Here is a 16,068-nt window from a genome sequence, read left to right as displayed (position 1 = left end):
TATAGGACAGATGTTAGGGGTAGATTCTTTACTCAGCGAGTCGTGAGTTCATGGAATGCCCTGCCAATAGCAGTGGTGGACTCTCCCGCTTTATGGGCATTTAAACAGGCATTGGATAGGCATATGGAGGATAGTGGGCTAGTGTAGGTTAGGTGGGCTTGGATCGGCGCAACATCGAGGGCCAAAGGGCCTGTACTGCGCTGTATTCTTCTATGTTCTATGTTCTTTGTTCTAAACCTATTTGTAGCCGTAACTTTTCATCAAAATATTTTGTACTTTAGCTCAGGAAAGCCTGTTGGAGAAGTTATTAAATTCTAATAGTTGAAGTGACTAATGTTGATTCCTAGCATGGAATTCATATTTTGCCCCATATAAACTTGTGTACTTCCACAGTCAAAGTTATGCTTCTGTATCATAGAGCATTGGGCTGCAGGTACAAGTAATTAGGAAGGCATGTGGAATTTTGTCCTTCATTGCTGAAGGGGTTGAGTTTAAAAGCAGGGAGGTTATGTTGTAGGGTTGAGACCACACCTGGAGTACTGCTTTGGGTTTTGGTCTCCTTACTGGCAAGAGAGGGGGTGCAGGGGGGATTCTCTAGGTTGATTCTGGAGTTAAGGGGGTTGGCTTAGAACAGCCTCTCTATTTCTATCTTATATATTCCCTTCATAATTTTATATGTTTCTATAAGACACTCCCTCATTTTTCTAAATTCCAATGAATATAATCCCAGCCTACTCAGTCTCTCCTACTCCACTTAGCCTCAAAATTAGAGGGAGCAGATTTAGGACTGAATTGAGAAGGAACATTTTCACCCAGAGGAACATTTTCACCCAGAGGGTTATTAATCTATGGAATTCCCTGCCCAGTGAAGTAGTTGACTTCAGTAAGTGGGTAAGTGGAGCTGAGTCCGCAAAAAGATCAACCATGATCTTATTGAATGGCAGAGCAAGCTCGGAGGGCCAGATGGGCAACTCTTGCTCCTAGTTCTTATGAAATATGTTTTTTGTTTCCTCCTCCACAGTTCAGTCTATAACACTTTACTAGCATTTACAGCCACAGAGATGTACAGCACAGAAACAGACCTTTCAGTCCAACTCATCCATCCCGACCAGATATCCTAATTTGATCTAGTCCCATTTGCCAGCACTTTCCCCATATCCCTCTAAACCCTTCCTATTCATATGTCCATCCAGATGTGCGTTAAATGTTGTAATTGTATCAGCCTACACCACTTCCTCTGGCAGCTTATTCCATACACTCACTACTCTGTGTGAACAAGTTACCCCTTAGATCCCTATTAAATTTTTCCCCCTCACCCTAAACCTATGCCCTCTAGTTCTGGACTTCCCTACCCCAGGGAAAAGACCCTGTTTATTTACTGTACCCATGCCCCTCTTGATTTTATAAACTTCTATAAGGTCACTCGTCAGCCTCTGACATACCAGGGAAAGCCCCAGCCTATTCACCCTCTCCCTATAGCTCAAAGCCTCCAACCCTGATAACATCCTTGTAAATTTCTTCTGAATCTTGTCAAGTTTCACAGCATCCTTCCAATAGGAAGGAGACCAGAATTGCACACAATAGTCCAAAAGTGGCTTAATCAACATCCTGTACAGCCACAACATGATCTTCCAAAGCCTGTACTCAATGCTTTGCCCAATAAAGGAAAGCATACCAGATGCTGCCTTGACTATCCTATCTACCTGCGACTCCACTTTCAAGGAGCTATGAACCTGCACTCCAAGGTCTCTTTGGAGAAAGTGAGGACTGCAGATGCTGGAGATCAGAGCTTAAAAATGTGTTTCTGGAAAAGCACAGCAGGTCAGGCAGCATCAAAGGAGAAGGAGAATCGACGTTTCGGGCATAAGCCCTTCTTCAGGAATGTCCATTTTCAGCAACATATTTTTAAGCTCCAAGGTTTCTTTGTTCAGCAAAACTCCGCAGGACTTTACCATTAAATGTGTAAGCGCTGTTTAGATTTGACTTTCCATAATGCGGTACTTCACATTTATCTAGATTAAACTCCATCTGCCACACCTCGCCCATTGGTCTGATCAAGATCCTGTTGTACTCTGAGGTAACCTTCGCTGTCCACTACACTTCCAATTTTGGTGTCATCTGCAAATTTACTAACTATGCATTCTATGTTCATATCCAAATCATTTATATAAATGACGAAAAGTAGTGAACCCAGCATTGATTCTTGTGGCACTCCACTGGTCACAGGCCTCCAGTCTGAAAAGCAACCCTCGACCATCACCCTCTGTCTTCTACCTTTGAGCCAGTTCTGTATCCAAATGGCTAGTTCTCCCTGTATTTCATGAGATCTAACATTGCTATCCAGTGTACTGTGAGGAACTTTGTCGAACGCCTTACTGAAGTCCGTATGGATCACGTCCACAACTCTGCCCTCAACAAACCTCTTTGTTACTTCTTCAAAAACTCAACCAAGATTGTGACACATTATTTCCCATGCACAAAGCCATGTTGACTATCCCTAATCAGTCCTTGCCTTTCCAAATACATGTGTATCCAGTCCCTCAGGATTCCTTCCAAGAACTTGCCCACCATTGATGTCAGGCTCACTACTCTACTCTATAGTTACCTGGCTTTTCCTTAACACCTTTCTTAAATGGTGACACAACTATAGCCAACCTCTAGTCTTCTGGCACCTCAACTGTGACTATAGATGATACAACTGATACAACTCAGCAAGGGGCCCAGCAATCACTTCCCTAGCTTCCACAGAATTCTAGGGTTTATGGGCGACACGGTGGCACAGTGTTGCCTCACAGCGCCTGAGACCCGGCCTCAGGCGACTGACTGTGTGGAGTTTGCACGCTCTCCCCGTGTCTGTGTGGGTTTCCTCCGGGTGCTCCGGTTTCCTCCCACAGTCCAAAGATGTGCAGGTTAGGTGAATTGGCCATGCTAAATTGCCCGTAGTGTAAGGTAGGGGGTAAATGTAGGGGTATGGGTGGGTTGCGCTTCAGCGGGGCTGTGTGGACTTGTTGGGCCGAAGGGCCTGTTTCCACACTGTAAGTAATCTAATCTAATCTAAACACCTGATCAGGTCCTGGGGATTTATCCACTTTAATGCTTTTCAAGACATCCAGCACCACCACCTCTGTAATATGGACACTTTTTTTCAAAATGTCACCATCTATTTCCCCCCCATTCTGTATCTTCCATATCCTTGTCCACAATAAACACTGATGCAAATTACTCGTTTGGTATCTTCCCCCATCTCCTGTCGTTCCACACATAGGCTGCCTTGCTGATTTTTAAGGGTCACTATTCTCTGCCTAATTACCCTTTTGTCCTTAATGTACTTATAAAATCCCTTTGGATTCTCCTTAACCCTATTTGCCAAAGCTAACTAATGTCCCCTTTTTCTTTGAAGACCTGTAGTACCCTCTCTAAAGTAAATTTGTAAAAGCAAACTTTCCTCTCTACTAATATTTGCAAGAACTGATGCTGATTGAAATGAGCTCATCTTATGCATAGACTGAACAATTGAAGTGCTGGAGCTCTGCGGTTGAATTTTCTTTTGTTTTTGGCTCAGCTTTGTTCAAAACGATCACCATGAGAAGTACACTGATAAAGGAATGCTGTTTTCCTGTACAAGGCATAATTGTTCTCTTTATAGGGGGGGACAGCACTCTATCTTAGACATTTATAGTGCAGATTACAAAAAGCCAAGGTTTAGGGACCCACATCTACGTCTAGGGTCACTGCTGAGGTTCAGTCGTTTAAAATTTGCATCATGTCAGTACAAGCACGGGTAAGCTTCTGTTTGTTTGTTCAACTGGAGCCACAATATTTATGATAACATTGAATCACCAATGGGTGTCACCCAGGATTCAATTGGAAGAATTCGAACCTGTCAGAAAACACAAGTTCTCCAGGTCCCATCCAAGTGTCAACTTGACAATCAACAACACTATGGAGTATTCATGATCTATGGTCAGTGGACCTGGCATAAAGCTCAGGCATTTGGTTACTGAAGACTTGAGGTTCAGCCTTTCTTCATAATTGTTTTGTAATACACATGATCTGGAAGAGAGAACAAAACAAAGTGCGGCATCATGTTTAAAGTCCAATGATTTTTGTTTTGGGAACTCTATCTGTCTCTCCACAAATGCTGCCAGATCTGCCAAGTTTCTTCACTTCGTTTTTATTTTAGATCTTCAGCACCTCCAACAGTTTGCTTTTGTTTGACGTGCGAGCCCATTTGCTGCTAATATTGTAAAAGACAAATAGTTCCTGTTCTCTTTTGAACATACAAATATATGAGCAGGAAAAGGCCAGCTAAGTCAAGAAGGCTATCCACCATTCACAGTGTCTGGAATATCATGGTTAGATCTCCTCTCAGGCAACTCCATCCTGACTCAACCGCTATATATCCTTCCTGGGAGATGGAAACAGCAAAATTCTTAAGTTTCCTTTGGATTTCCTCAAGCAACTGAATCCAGTCCAACAGATCACTGACTGTGCCTAAGATATCTGTTAATCTGTTTATCTGTGTAACTGCTGTATGATGCAATCTCTGACCATGCCTAGTCTTTGTTCCCTCTCTTTTTGTCTCCCTCATTACTGGGATGACAATAATGTGACTTTGCCAACAATCTTTGCACTTCATTGATAATTGTTTGGTTGTGAAGTGTTTTGGAACATCCTGAGATGAGGTAAGGCACCGTATAATTTCAAGTTCTCGCAGTTTTCTGTATTGAGCTGCCATTCTGTAATTGCTTTCTCTTTTTGATTCAAACAGTACCTGAGTCTCGAACTTAAAGTGTGACATCATAAAGCTGGTACTTCAAGCAAACTGATGTTAGTTAGTCTTGCAAGTTAGTTGCTCCAAATGGTGTTCCAGATTGGTTAGTGTATTTCTTCTCAGGGTGACATCTTCTAGTCACTAGAGTGAAGAGTAGTGAAGATGGACTTTAAGGCAGTATTGTTAGCAGTAGTGATTGAGGTGACATCTTTTGAAATCCTCGTATCTACTGGATGCCCTCAGCGCCATTCCTCCTCCCCTTCATCCAGTACCTCCAAATTGTATTGCTTGTGGGAACCCATAAAGCCTTCACCTTGCTGGTATAAAAAACAGTCACAACCAATGAAGGGTAAGTTTCTGTTAGGCTGCCAATTAACTTTTGCTTATGTTCTCCAAGACGTGAAAAACAAAAAGCCTGCTGGTTGTTTTTATCCTATAAATATTTATTGCTAAACAGATTGTATTCTGTGGAAGAGATGTTGGCGGGTTCATTTTGTTTTAAGTCTGTTCTAAAATAGGCACTTGCTTTGATGTGAATGTTGTTCCAACATGTAAAGAAACTACTTGTTACTGACTACTAGGAACAAATAAAATTAATTATGGTTATGGGATGATTCTTTGTTTTTAAACTGTGTTGTATGTTGGTATAATACTTTATACAATTGTAAAGCCTAATGAATGAGAATATTATACGACGAAAGTCATTAACAGGCTGTCCAGTGGAACAAGAATTTTCCTAATGGACGAACTGTTGCATATTATTTGATGACAGATTTACCTCTTTGCCACAAAAGAATATGTTGTCCTGGTCACTGCTATGAAGCTGACTGGTGTAATATGATGCATCTTGTTTCCAGAGGGTATTGTGTTTCAAACATCTCTTGAAAGGTGTGGCAAGGCTGCTCATCAGCAGAATTTTTATGTACGACAGTCATGTTTTTCTGAAAGGTATTTTACTCTTGGCATTTGAGCATTCGGTTTTGGCAGATTCTCAAAAGTGCAGTGTCTTTTCTGTGATCTGGGAGATTAAAAGAGCAATTTGAATAAACTGAGAAGTTTAAGAAAGCTAATTGAGAGCCTTGGCCCACTACAATGGAAGGAAACGGTTTACTGGATAATAGCATCTGAATTTTTCTTTCTCTCTCTCTCTCCCTTCCTTTGTAGAATTTATTAAAGAAGCAGATTGAAACTAGGACAGCTGACGGACGGAGAAGAATCACGCCGTTTTGCATTGCTCAGTTAGACACTGGGTAAGAGGTCATATCAATCCCCTTTGAAAAATGTGTGCTGCAGAGCTAAGAACTCATGAAGAATCCCTTCAACAAAGTTTGATTCTAAGATGCATTTGTGTCATGTGCTAAATACATAACCGAGTGTGAGTAAAAGGCAGTGACTTCAGTCTGTCTTTTTCAGTTGATTTTTCAGAACAGCATCCTGAGGGCTTGATGTTGTTTCAATCCTGTCAATCAATTACAGATAGTAACTTTGGTATCACTTTAACATGTATTATGGCCAGCTCAGTTGTATTAACTGTGCAAGCAGGAAGGCTTAAACTCAGCATGTCACTGTTAAGATTGCTATGATATGGCAGGAGTCTTGCCTTGTGCCAGCTTTGTGACACTATATGTACATGTGCTGATATTTTTTAACTAAATAGTGGCGCCAGAGTGTCTTGCAGTTGTTTTGTCTGGATGATTTGGAGCTGTGACACAATGTCACTGAACACTGGCAACAGAAAGTGTTCTACCTAGGATTCTGCTAAACTTGATTTGATTTTCCAGCAATCCTCGGGAGTGTAAGATGGCAGCAGTAGTAAGGCTTATGATCTCTCGGTGTTGCAGGTTTGCGTTCAGGTCCGTTGTAGCAGAGTAGGTTCTTTTTGACTACTGGAGAAAAGGGGGGAAACATGCTGCAGGTAGTGACCTGACTATATTTACAGTGAGCTGGAATGTTTTGAACTTGGGGAGCATATTCCTAAGAGAATGAGAAATAAGGAGCAGGTGGATACTGTCTGGACCCTTCCAGCCTGACCTGCCAAATAATATGATGCAGACCAGCAATGGGAAATACGTGCAACAGAGACCACAACAAATGTGTGTGGTTAAACAACAGCAACCTAAACACTAATGAAACATCATAAATGAATAAAGACATCAAGATAAAATGAAGATAAGAAAAGTACTTATACTGAGCATGTACATAGGACATCTACATCTCTCATGTATTCTCTCACTTTCTTGTTTTCTCACGCTTTCTCTTTTTCCCTGTCCTCTTTCTTCCCTCTCTTCCTCCAACACATAAATGCACACACACAAACTGTCTCTCTTTTGTGTCTTGCTCACCGAGTCCCTCCCTTCGACCAACCTGTCATGGACTAATCAGGTCAGAGTATGCAGAGTTAGCACAAGAAGAGAATGGTGAAAGACTGAATGCAGAGAATAGGGTTAATTGGTAGCTATTCAGTGGCAGAAGGTGGGAAGGGGGATTCCAGAAGGTTCAGTGCTAAGACTGCTGTTGTTCACAATTTATAATAAAGCTTCAGACTTGAGAATCAAAAGCACAACTGTGGATGATGCAGGGTGATGGGCACTGCTGAGGAGACTGAAACAAATTACAGGAAAACATTGCTAAGCTTGGCCATATGAGCAGATAACTAGTAATTGATTATTTTAGTGTTGAGAGGTCTATTATATTTTGTAGGAAGAATGAGCAAATCACAAGTTGCTTTGAAATTAGGAATGTTGAGCCGTAAATGTGGGGGTTGGGGGATCAGGTGAAATTTGGAGGAGTTGGGACTTTCTGATGTCACCCTGAATCATTTAGTTAAAAATCACACAACACCAGGTTATAGTCCAACAGGTTTAAGCGGAAGCAAACTAGCTTTCGGAGCGACGCTCCTTCAGGTGATTGTGGAGGGCTCGATCGTAACACAGAATTTATAGCAAAAATTTGCAGTGTGATGTAACTGAAATTATACATTGAAAAATTGATTGCCTGTTAAACCCTTTCATCTGTTAGAATACAATGATAGTTTCACTTCTTTCATGTGTAAATCACAAAACCCTTTTGTTTTAAAGTTTCCTTCTAGGGTTAGCTGTTAACAATGGTGATAGCTAGACAATATTTTGAAGGTGTTAGCCCCCTGTGTTCTCTGTCTATGCCAAGATGTTTAGATTGATTCCAATCTAAAAAGTGAGATAACAGAGTTTAACATAAATTCATGCAGTTTTTGAGCTCAGAGTTCTACATGAATGTGTGCAGTTTTTGTGCAAAGTGCAATATCACTCTGCAAGTACAAATTCACCACACAAAATATGGGTGCATTTGGGTCTGAGTGTGTGTGTGTGTGTGTGTGTGTGTGTGTCTGTGTCTGTCCGGGGTGGGGGTTGAGAGTGTGAGTGTAGTGCATGCAGAGTGTCTTAAGTCTGTGAGGGGGTGCATGTGTGGGAGTGTGTGTGTGGGTTTCTGTGTGTACCTGTATCCGTGTGTGTGTGTGTGTGTGTGTGTGTGTGTGTGTGTGTGTGTGTGTGTGTGTGTGTAGTGCAATGGTGATCACCTGTAATGTGACATGAACCCAAGGTCCCGGTTGAGGCCCTCCCTATGGGTACCGAACTTAGCTATCAGCCTCTGCTCGGCCACTTTCCTCTGCTGCCTGTCCCGAAGTCCACCTTGGAGGATAGTCACCCGAAGGTCCGAGGCTGAATGTCCTGGACCACTGAAATGTTCCCCAACTGGGAGGGAACCCTCCTGTCTGTTTATTGTTGTGCGGTGCCCATTCATCCGTTGTCGGTTGTAGCCTTTGAATGGGCACTGCACAACAATAAACAGACAGGAGGGTTCCCTCCCAGTTGGGGAACACTTCAGTGGTCCAGGACATTCAGCCTCGGACCTTCGGGTGACTATCCTCCAAGGTGGACTTCGGGACAGGCAGCAGAGGAAAGTGACCGAGCAGAGGCTGATAGCGAAGTTCGGTACCCATAGGGAGGGCCTCAAACGGGACCTTGGGTTCATGTCACACTACAGGTGATCACCATTGCACCACACACACGGACACGGACGGACACACACGGACACAGACACACACACACTGACACACACGGACACAGGTACACACAGACACCCTTCTAGACACGCACACTCCCATACATACACCCCCTCACAGACCTAAGACACTCTGCACTCACCACGCACGCACGCACACACACACACACACACACACACACACACACACACACACACACACACACACACACACACACACAATCACAACCCCCACCCCAGACAGACACACACACACAGACAGACAAAGACCCACATGCACCCATATTTTGTGTGGTGAATTTGTACTTGCAGAGTTACATTGCACTTTGCTCAAAAACTGCATACATTCATGTAGAACTCTGAGCTCAAAAACTGCATGAATTTATGTAAAACTCGGTTATCTCACTTTTTAGATTAGAATCAATCTAAACATCTTGGCATAGACAGAGAACACAGGGGGCTAACACCTTCAACATATTGTCTAGCTATCACCATTGTTAATAGCTAACCCTAGAAGGAAACTTTAAAAAAAAAGGGTTTTGTGATTTACACATGGAAGAAGTGAAACTATCATTGTATTCTAACAGATGAAAGGCTTAACAGACAATCAATTCTTCAATGTATAATTTCAGTTACATCACACTGCAAATTTTTGCTATAAATTCTGTGTTACGATCGAGCCCTCCACAATCACCTGATGAAGGAGTGCCACTCCGAAAGCTAGTGTGCTTCCAATTAAACCTGTTGGACTATAACTTGGTGTTGTGTGATTTTTGTTTAACCTTGTACACCCCAGTCCAACACCGGCATCTCCAAATCATGAATCATTTAGCTTCAACTTAAAATTTAGAATTCAGTTTGGATGTGTTTTTTATGAATAACAGGTTGATGGGGGACTTGTAAATTCTCCCAAACTGTTTTTTTTTGTTAATCAGAATTGCATTCTGCTTCCAACTTCAATTTGCACTGGTGTGTCTATTTTGGTTCAGTTCTGATGTGAGTTCCAGAATGGCTTTTCTCAAATGTCTGTGAAATAACAATGCCCTGATTTGATTGCAGGTTCGTGGGAAAGTTAATGGAATGGTTACAGCATGGAGTGAGGCCATTTGGCCTCTCCACCTCTGTGCTGGCTCTTAAAAAGCATTTTATCTAGTGCCAATTCACCACTTCTTTCTATAGCCATGCACAACTTCCCAATCAGTCACTTTCTAAATGCTTTGACTGAACTGTCTCTCTGTCTGTCTCTCTGTCTGTCTCTCTGTCTGTCTCTCTGTCTGTCTCTCTGTCTGTCTCTCTGTCTGTCTCTCTGTCTGTCTCTCTGTCTGTCTCTCTGTCTGTCTCTCTGTCTGTCTCTCTGTCTGTCTCTCTGTCTGTCTCTCTGTCTGTCTCTGTCTGTCTCTGTATGTATAGACACCATTCCCCACCCAAACATTCCCCCGCACGCGCACATACCATTACACATGTGCACACACATCCTTTTGCACCATTACACGCGTGCACCATTCTACATCTGAAGCACTTATTGTGTGAGACACTGTTTAATATTGTAATCACGGTCACTCTTTTTCATTTACGTAAATATGTGCCTCAGATTCATGATCCTGAATTCAATGGGAACTGTTCCTTCCACACCCTCCCTTCTCCAAGCATGAACAGCCCCAATGTCCTCCGTCCGTCTACTTAACTGTAGTTCCTCATACTTGAAGCTATTCTCTTGAATATTTTCTGCCTCTTCTCCAATGCTTTCACAATGTTTTTAACGAGCAGTACCCAGAACTAGACATGCCATACCAATTGAGGCTGAAGTTTTACTTTAACCTTCTTGCTTTGTGCTCTGTCCCAATTAATGATGCCTGTGTTAGGTTAGAATGCTCAATAATTTATTAACCACTTTTTTTCTCAATCTGTCCTGAAACCTTCACTGATTTATTCCCTTGAAGCTTCCCAATCACCAAGGTTAAACTAACTGGCTTCTGGTTACTGGGCTTATTGTTATGCCTTTTTTTTTCTATAGAAGAGTGTAACATGTGCAATTTTCCAGTTCTCTTACGTACACCTGAGTCACAGGGTCATACAGCATAGAAACAGACCCTTATATCCAACTAGTATACAGGTTTTCATACCACACTAGCCCTCCCTGGCATGTGCTTGGCCCATTGTCTAATGAGGACCAGAAAATCACGTCCACTGCCTCCTCTTTGAATATCGCAGCATCTTCCTTTCTTGATAAAGAGAGGTGCATAATATTCGGTTAAACTTCCACTGCCTTCCTGCATAAATGGTGTTTTGTTCCTTAAGTGGTTTATTTTTCCTTTTAACCATCCTTCTACCACTAATATGCCTCAAGAAAATTTTTAGATTCCCATTTCTATTAGCTGCCAGTCTTCTTTGCTTCTCTTCTATCGTTTTTCATTTTCTCCCTGGACTTCGTACATTTAACTTGGTTTTCAATTGTATTTTCCACATGATGTCTGCAAGAGTTCAACATGGAGGAAGTATTGCTGACTGAAATAGTGAGAGATGTTTACTCAAGGCATTGGGACATAATACACCGAGGCCTTTTTGATGCAAGAACAAAACAATAACTTCGATGGGTGGCAGAGTGTCTGAAACAATAACAAGGGTTTAAGTAGAGGACCCTTACCTTCAGCAACTGTGAAGTCTGTCACTACATTGTAAGATGGGTTCATAGTTGGATGCTGTTCTCCATTGGAGCTCCTTCATAATAGTGCCCTAATATTCCTCTGGCTTCAAAAATACATGTTGTGGAATTTTATAAAGTGAAATGAGATTTGAGGCCAATGTTTTTGTAAATTATTTTTCTCCATGAGTTAGTTGACGAACATTCAACTCTGGGTCAGAAAGTTGTGGGTTCAAGTCAGTGCCAAGATGTAAGTGCACAGTGCAGTAACAAAAAAATGAAGTAGTGTTGCATTGTCAAAGTAACTTCCCCCTTGGGATGAAATATTAAGTTGTGACCTCTTCCCATGGGTGTTAAAGGTCCATGATAATACTTCAGTAAGAACAGGGAGTCATGAAAATGTGTCCCAACATTCCTGTCAGACACTATTGGAAGAGCATTCAATACTCATGCTGCTAGTCAATGGCTGAAATGGTCACGTGCTTTTAAATTGACTCATTGTATGATGCTTTAAGATATTTCAATATGCTAATATGGAATTTTTAACTCTGCCACCTAGCATACTCCAATAAGCATATGAAAATATACAAGTGATGTGCTAATTACAGAACATATGATGGCATTTTCACTTCTGTTTATTTCCCACTGGTCACTTCTTTAAAATAGAAATGCTGTGTGGATCAATGTCTGATTAGAATTAGGACCAAAAGGAGTTTGAAGCAGCAGATTGTGTCAGAGGGGTTTAGGTTTGGAATTGTAGTGTGGCTGAAGGTATTATGTGCAAACATTCTCAGCTGAGATGAAATCGGAATGTTTTTAAAAATTTCTAGGCAAAAGGCATTATGATCTCTGCTTCATACTTTTCTTCAATTCAGTCTCTCTCCAGAAAGAGAAACTGGTGTCTTTTTGATTGTATACACTGGCATTGCTATTGTATTTCCTATGTTTCGCCACATAATCATTGTTTGCAGGGACTCTACAATCCTATCTGCAGCATTTGCTTTGACAGTTGCAGTAAAAAAAAATTATGTGCAAAATTTTTACCTCTACCCCCTAGTACACTTCAAGTGACTCTTGGTTCCCCTTTGCCACTCTTGTGCTGTGCAATTTTAGAACGTTCAGACCAAAGCTACGTTGTTTGAAGAATTTATAAGGCCACCAAGGGTCCTTGGTAGTGTTATGGTTATGTGCTATATGTCTAACCCTGTAGAGCTGTATTGTTATGGAGCGTAGACCAGAATGGCTGTTTCAGAATAAAGCAAGGGGCGGCATGGTACCTCAGTGGTTAGCACTGCTGCCTCAGCACCTGGGACCCGGGTTTGATTCCTGTCTTGGGGGACTGTCTTATGTGAAGTTTGCACATTCTCCCCATGTCAGCATTTCCTCCTGGTGTTCTGGATTCCTTCCACAGTCCAAAGATATGCAGGTTAGGTGGATTGGCTAAGCCAAATTGCCCATAGTGTCCAGGGATGTGTAGGCTTGGGGGATTAGCCATGGGGTTATGTCGGGAAATGGATTTGGATATGATGCTGTTTGGAGGGTTGGTGTGGATTGGATGGGCTGAATGGCCAGCTTCTACACTGCCGGGATTCTATGATTTATATGAATTGAAGATTCCAGAAATTGACATCTGCAAATAAAATATGACTGAGTACTAGACTGTAAGTTACGAAAGAAAATAATCTTCTGAATTATTGAACACCACAATGTAATTGCTGTTATTTTAATCATTTTAGTACAGTATTTTACTACCCAAGAATCATTGTTTAAGTAAATACCAATGCCACGGTAACACTTCTCTTATGAGCTGCCTTTTTGTTTTATTCTGTTATCAGGGATTTTTCGACTGCCTTTTTTAACAGTGTACCCATCACAGGGGCACTTCCAAGCTCGGTGCTGTCTTCACATATCAACCAGCCACAGCCCTCTTCAGACTCTAATGCTGCCAAGTCTGTCTCCAGCAAACTAACTCAGGACCCTCCACCAGCCACTGCAAAATCAGCTGAGGACATCCCCAATAAAGACGGGTAAGGCGCACAATACTGACTACAACTGGATTGGAATAGTGACATACAAACCCAGCTCGTGTTAGCACAATGCCCTTTTTATGTATTCAGTCGAGCTAGTGAGCTGGAGCTTCAGAGAGGGAGGAAGTCCTGTTAACCAGAACTGATTAGGGCTCAACAAAGCTAAATGAAGTTCCATGTGTAGTGAGTTTCTATGTAGACTGTACTGCAAGAAGTATTGAGAAGCAAAACAGGACTCTTCTCGTTCCCCTCCCCCACTTGGAAGGACAGAGCATAAACTGCAACAGGTGCTATTCGGTTATGGTGGCTATAGTAGAGCAACATTGCCATCTAATGGCAAGCAATCAACACTACAACAACAAAGTGCAACTGATCAGAGATATTAAGAAGTCTTAGTGATGTACAGCACAGAAACAGACCCTTCAATCCAACTCATCCATGTAGACCAGATATCCTAAACTACTTTGGTCACATTTGCCAACATTTGCCAATACTTGGCCCATATCCTTCTAAATGCTTCCTATTCATATACCATTCCAGATGCCTTTAAAATGTTATCATTTGGAGACGCCAGTGTTGGACTGGGGTGTACAAAGTTACAAATCACACAACACCAGGTTATAGTCCAACAGGTTTATTTGGAAGCACTAGCTTTTGGAGCACTGCTCCTTTGTCTAGTGGTTGTAAAACACAGAATTTATAGCAAAAGTTTACAGTGTGATGTAACTGAAATTATATATTGAAAAAGATCTGGATTGTTTGTTAAGTCTCTCATCTTTTAGAATGACCATGTTGCTTTCAGTTCTTTCATATGTAAATCGCAAACTTTTTTTTTAAAAGTTACATTCTCAAGTGAACTTTAACAATTGCTGTCATGTCAGCCCAGACAATGTATTGAAGATGTGAGTTTCCCTGTGTGAGGCTGTCTGTGCCACCATGATCAGACTGATTCTAATCTTAAAAAATGGATTTACAGAATTGTACATGGATTCATGCAGTTTTTGAGCAAAGTAAAATATAATTCTGCAAGTACAAATTCATCCCACAAACCTATGAGTGCAGGTCGGTGAGTGTCTGTGTATGTCCTTCTATCTGTGTGAGTGTGTATAGTGCAATGGGGTCAGCTGTAGTGTGACTCGAACCCAAGATCCCAGTTGAGGCCCTCCCATTGGGTACCGAACTTAGCTATCAACCTCTGCTTGGCCACTTTTTTCATTGTTGCCTGTCCTGAAATCTGCCTTGGAGGATGGTCCGAGGTCGAATGTCCTGGATCACTGAAGTGTTCTCCAACTGGAAGGGAACATTCCGTCTGTTGATTGTTGTGCGGTGCCCATTCATCCGTTGCCATCGCTTCCGCTTGGTCTCGCCAATGTACCATGCCTCAGGGCATCCTTGCCTGCACAGGAGATAGACAACATTGGCTGAGTTGCATGAGTACCTTCGGATCTTGGGCCTTCGGGTGACCGTCCTCCAAGGCGGACTTGAGGACAGGCAACAACAATAAATGACTGAGAGAGGCTGATAGCCATGTTCGGTACCCAAGGGGATGGCCTCAACCACGCACGCGCACACGCGGCTACACAGACAGACAGGCGGACACACACACACCCCTACAGATACACACTCAGGCAGACTCTCTCTCATACGCTCACACGTACACTCCCACACACACACCCTCTCACAGACTTATACCCTTTACACTCTCACACATACACACACACTCTCACAGAAACTCATAACCCCACCATGCGCCACACATATAAGTTTGTGGGGTGAATTTGTACTTGCAGAATTATATTTTACTTTGCTCAAAAACTGCATTAATCCATATAAGATTCCATAAATCAGTTTAGAATCAAACTGACCACTGTGGCACAGACAGCCTTACACAGGGAAACTCACTCCTTCAATACATTGTCTGGGCTGACATGACACCAATTGTTAAAATTCACTTGAGAATTTAACTTTTTGAAAAAAAAATTGCGATTTACATATGAAAGAACTGAAACCAACATGGTCATTCTAAAAGATGAGAGATTTAACAAACAATCCAGACCTTTTCCAATATATAATTTCAGTTACATCGCACTGTAAACTTCCTATAAATTCTGTGTCTTACAATCTTATTCTCCACAACCTTCTGATGAAAAAGCTGCACTCCGAAAGCTAGTGCTTCCATATAAACCTGTTGAACTTTAACCTGGTGTTGTGTGATTTTTAACTTTAAAATGTTGTAATTGTACCAGCCTTCACCACTTCCTCTGCCAGCGCATTCCAAACATGCACCACTCTCTGCGTGAAAAGATTGCTCCTCAGATCCCTTTTAAATTTTTCCCCTTTCAACCTAAATCTATGCCTTCTAATTCTGGACTCCTCAACCCCAGCGAAAAGACCTGTCTGTTTACCTTATCCATGCCCCTCCATAATTTTATAAACCTCTATAAGGCCACCCCTCAGCCTCCGACGCTCCAGGGAAAACAACCCCTGCCTATTCAGTCTCTCCCTATAGCTCAAATCCTCCAACCCTGGCAACATTCTTGTAAATCTTTTGTGGACTTTTCAAGTTTCGCAACATCCTTCTGATA

The 16,068-nt window shown here is 42.0% G+C and overlaps 1 protein-coding gene across 1 annotated transcript in view; it reads left to right on the top strand.

Moving 5' to 3' along the window:
* hira (histone cell cycle regulator a) overlaps positions 1-16,068 on the top strand; it is a 113,702-nt gene that overhangs the window by 52,097 nt on the left and 45,537 nt on the right. Inside the window, exons 13-14 of the mRNA XM_072587123.1 lie at positions 5,939-6,024; positions 13,292-13,483. Coding sequence (XP_072443224.1) covers positions 5,939-6,024; positions 13,292-13,483 — 278 coding nt within the window. The remainder of the gene's footprint in view (positions 1-5,938; positions 6,025-13,291; positions 13,484-16,068) is intronic.

This window comes from Chiloscyllium punctatum, chromosome 17, assembly GCF_047496795.1.
Source record: "Chiloscyllium punctatum isolate Juve2018m chromosome 17, sChiPun1.3, whole genome shotgun sequence".
NCBI classification, from domain to species: Eukaryota; Metazoa; Chordata; class Chondrichthyes; order Orectolobiformes; family Hemiscylliidae; genus Chiloscyllium; species Chiloscyllium punctatum.
The sequence above is the reverse complement of the archived record's forward strand: the minus strand, read 5'-3'. Positions and strand labels throughout refer to the sequence as shown.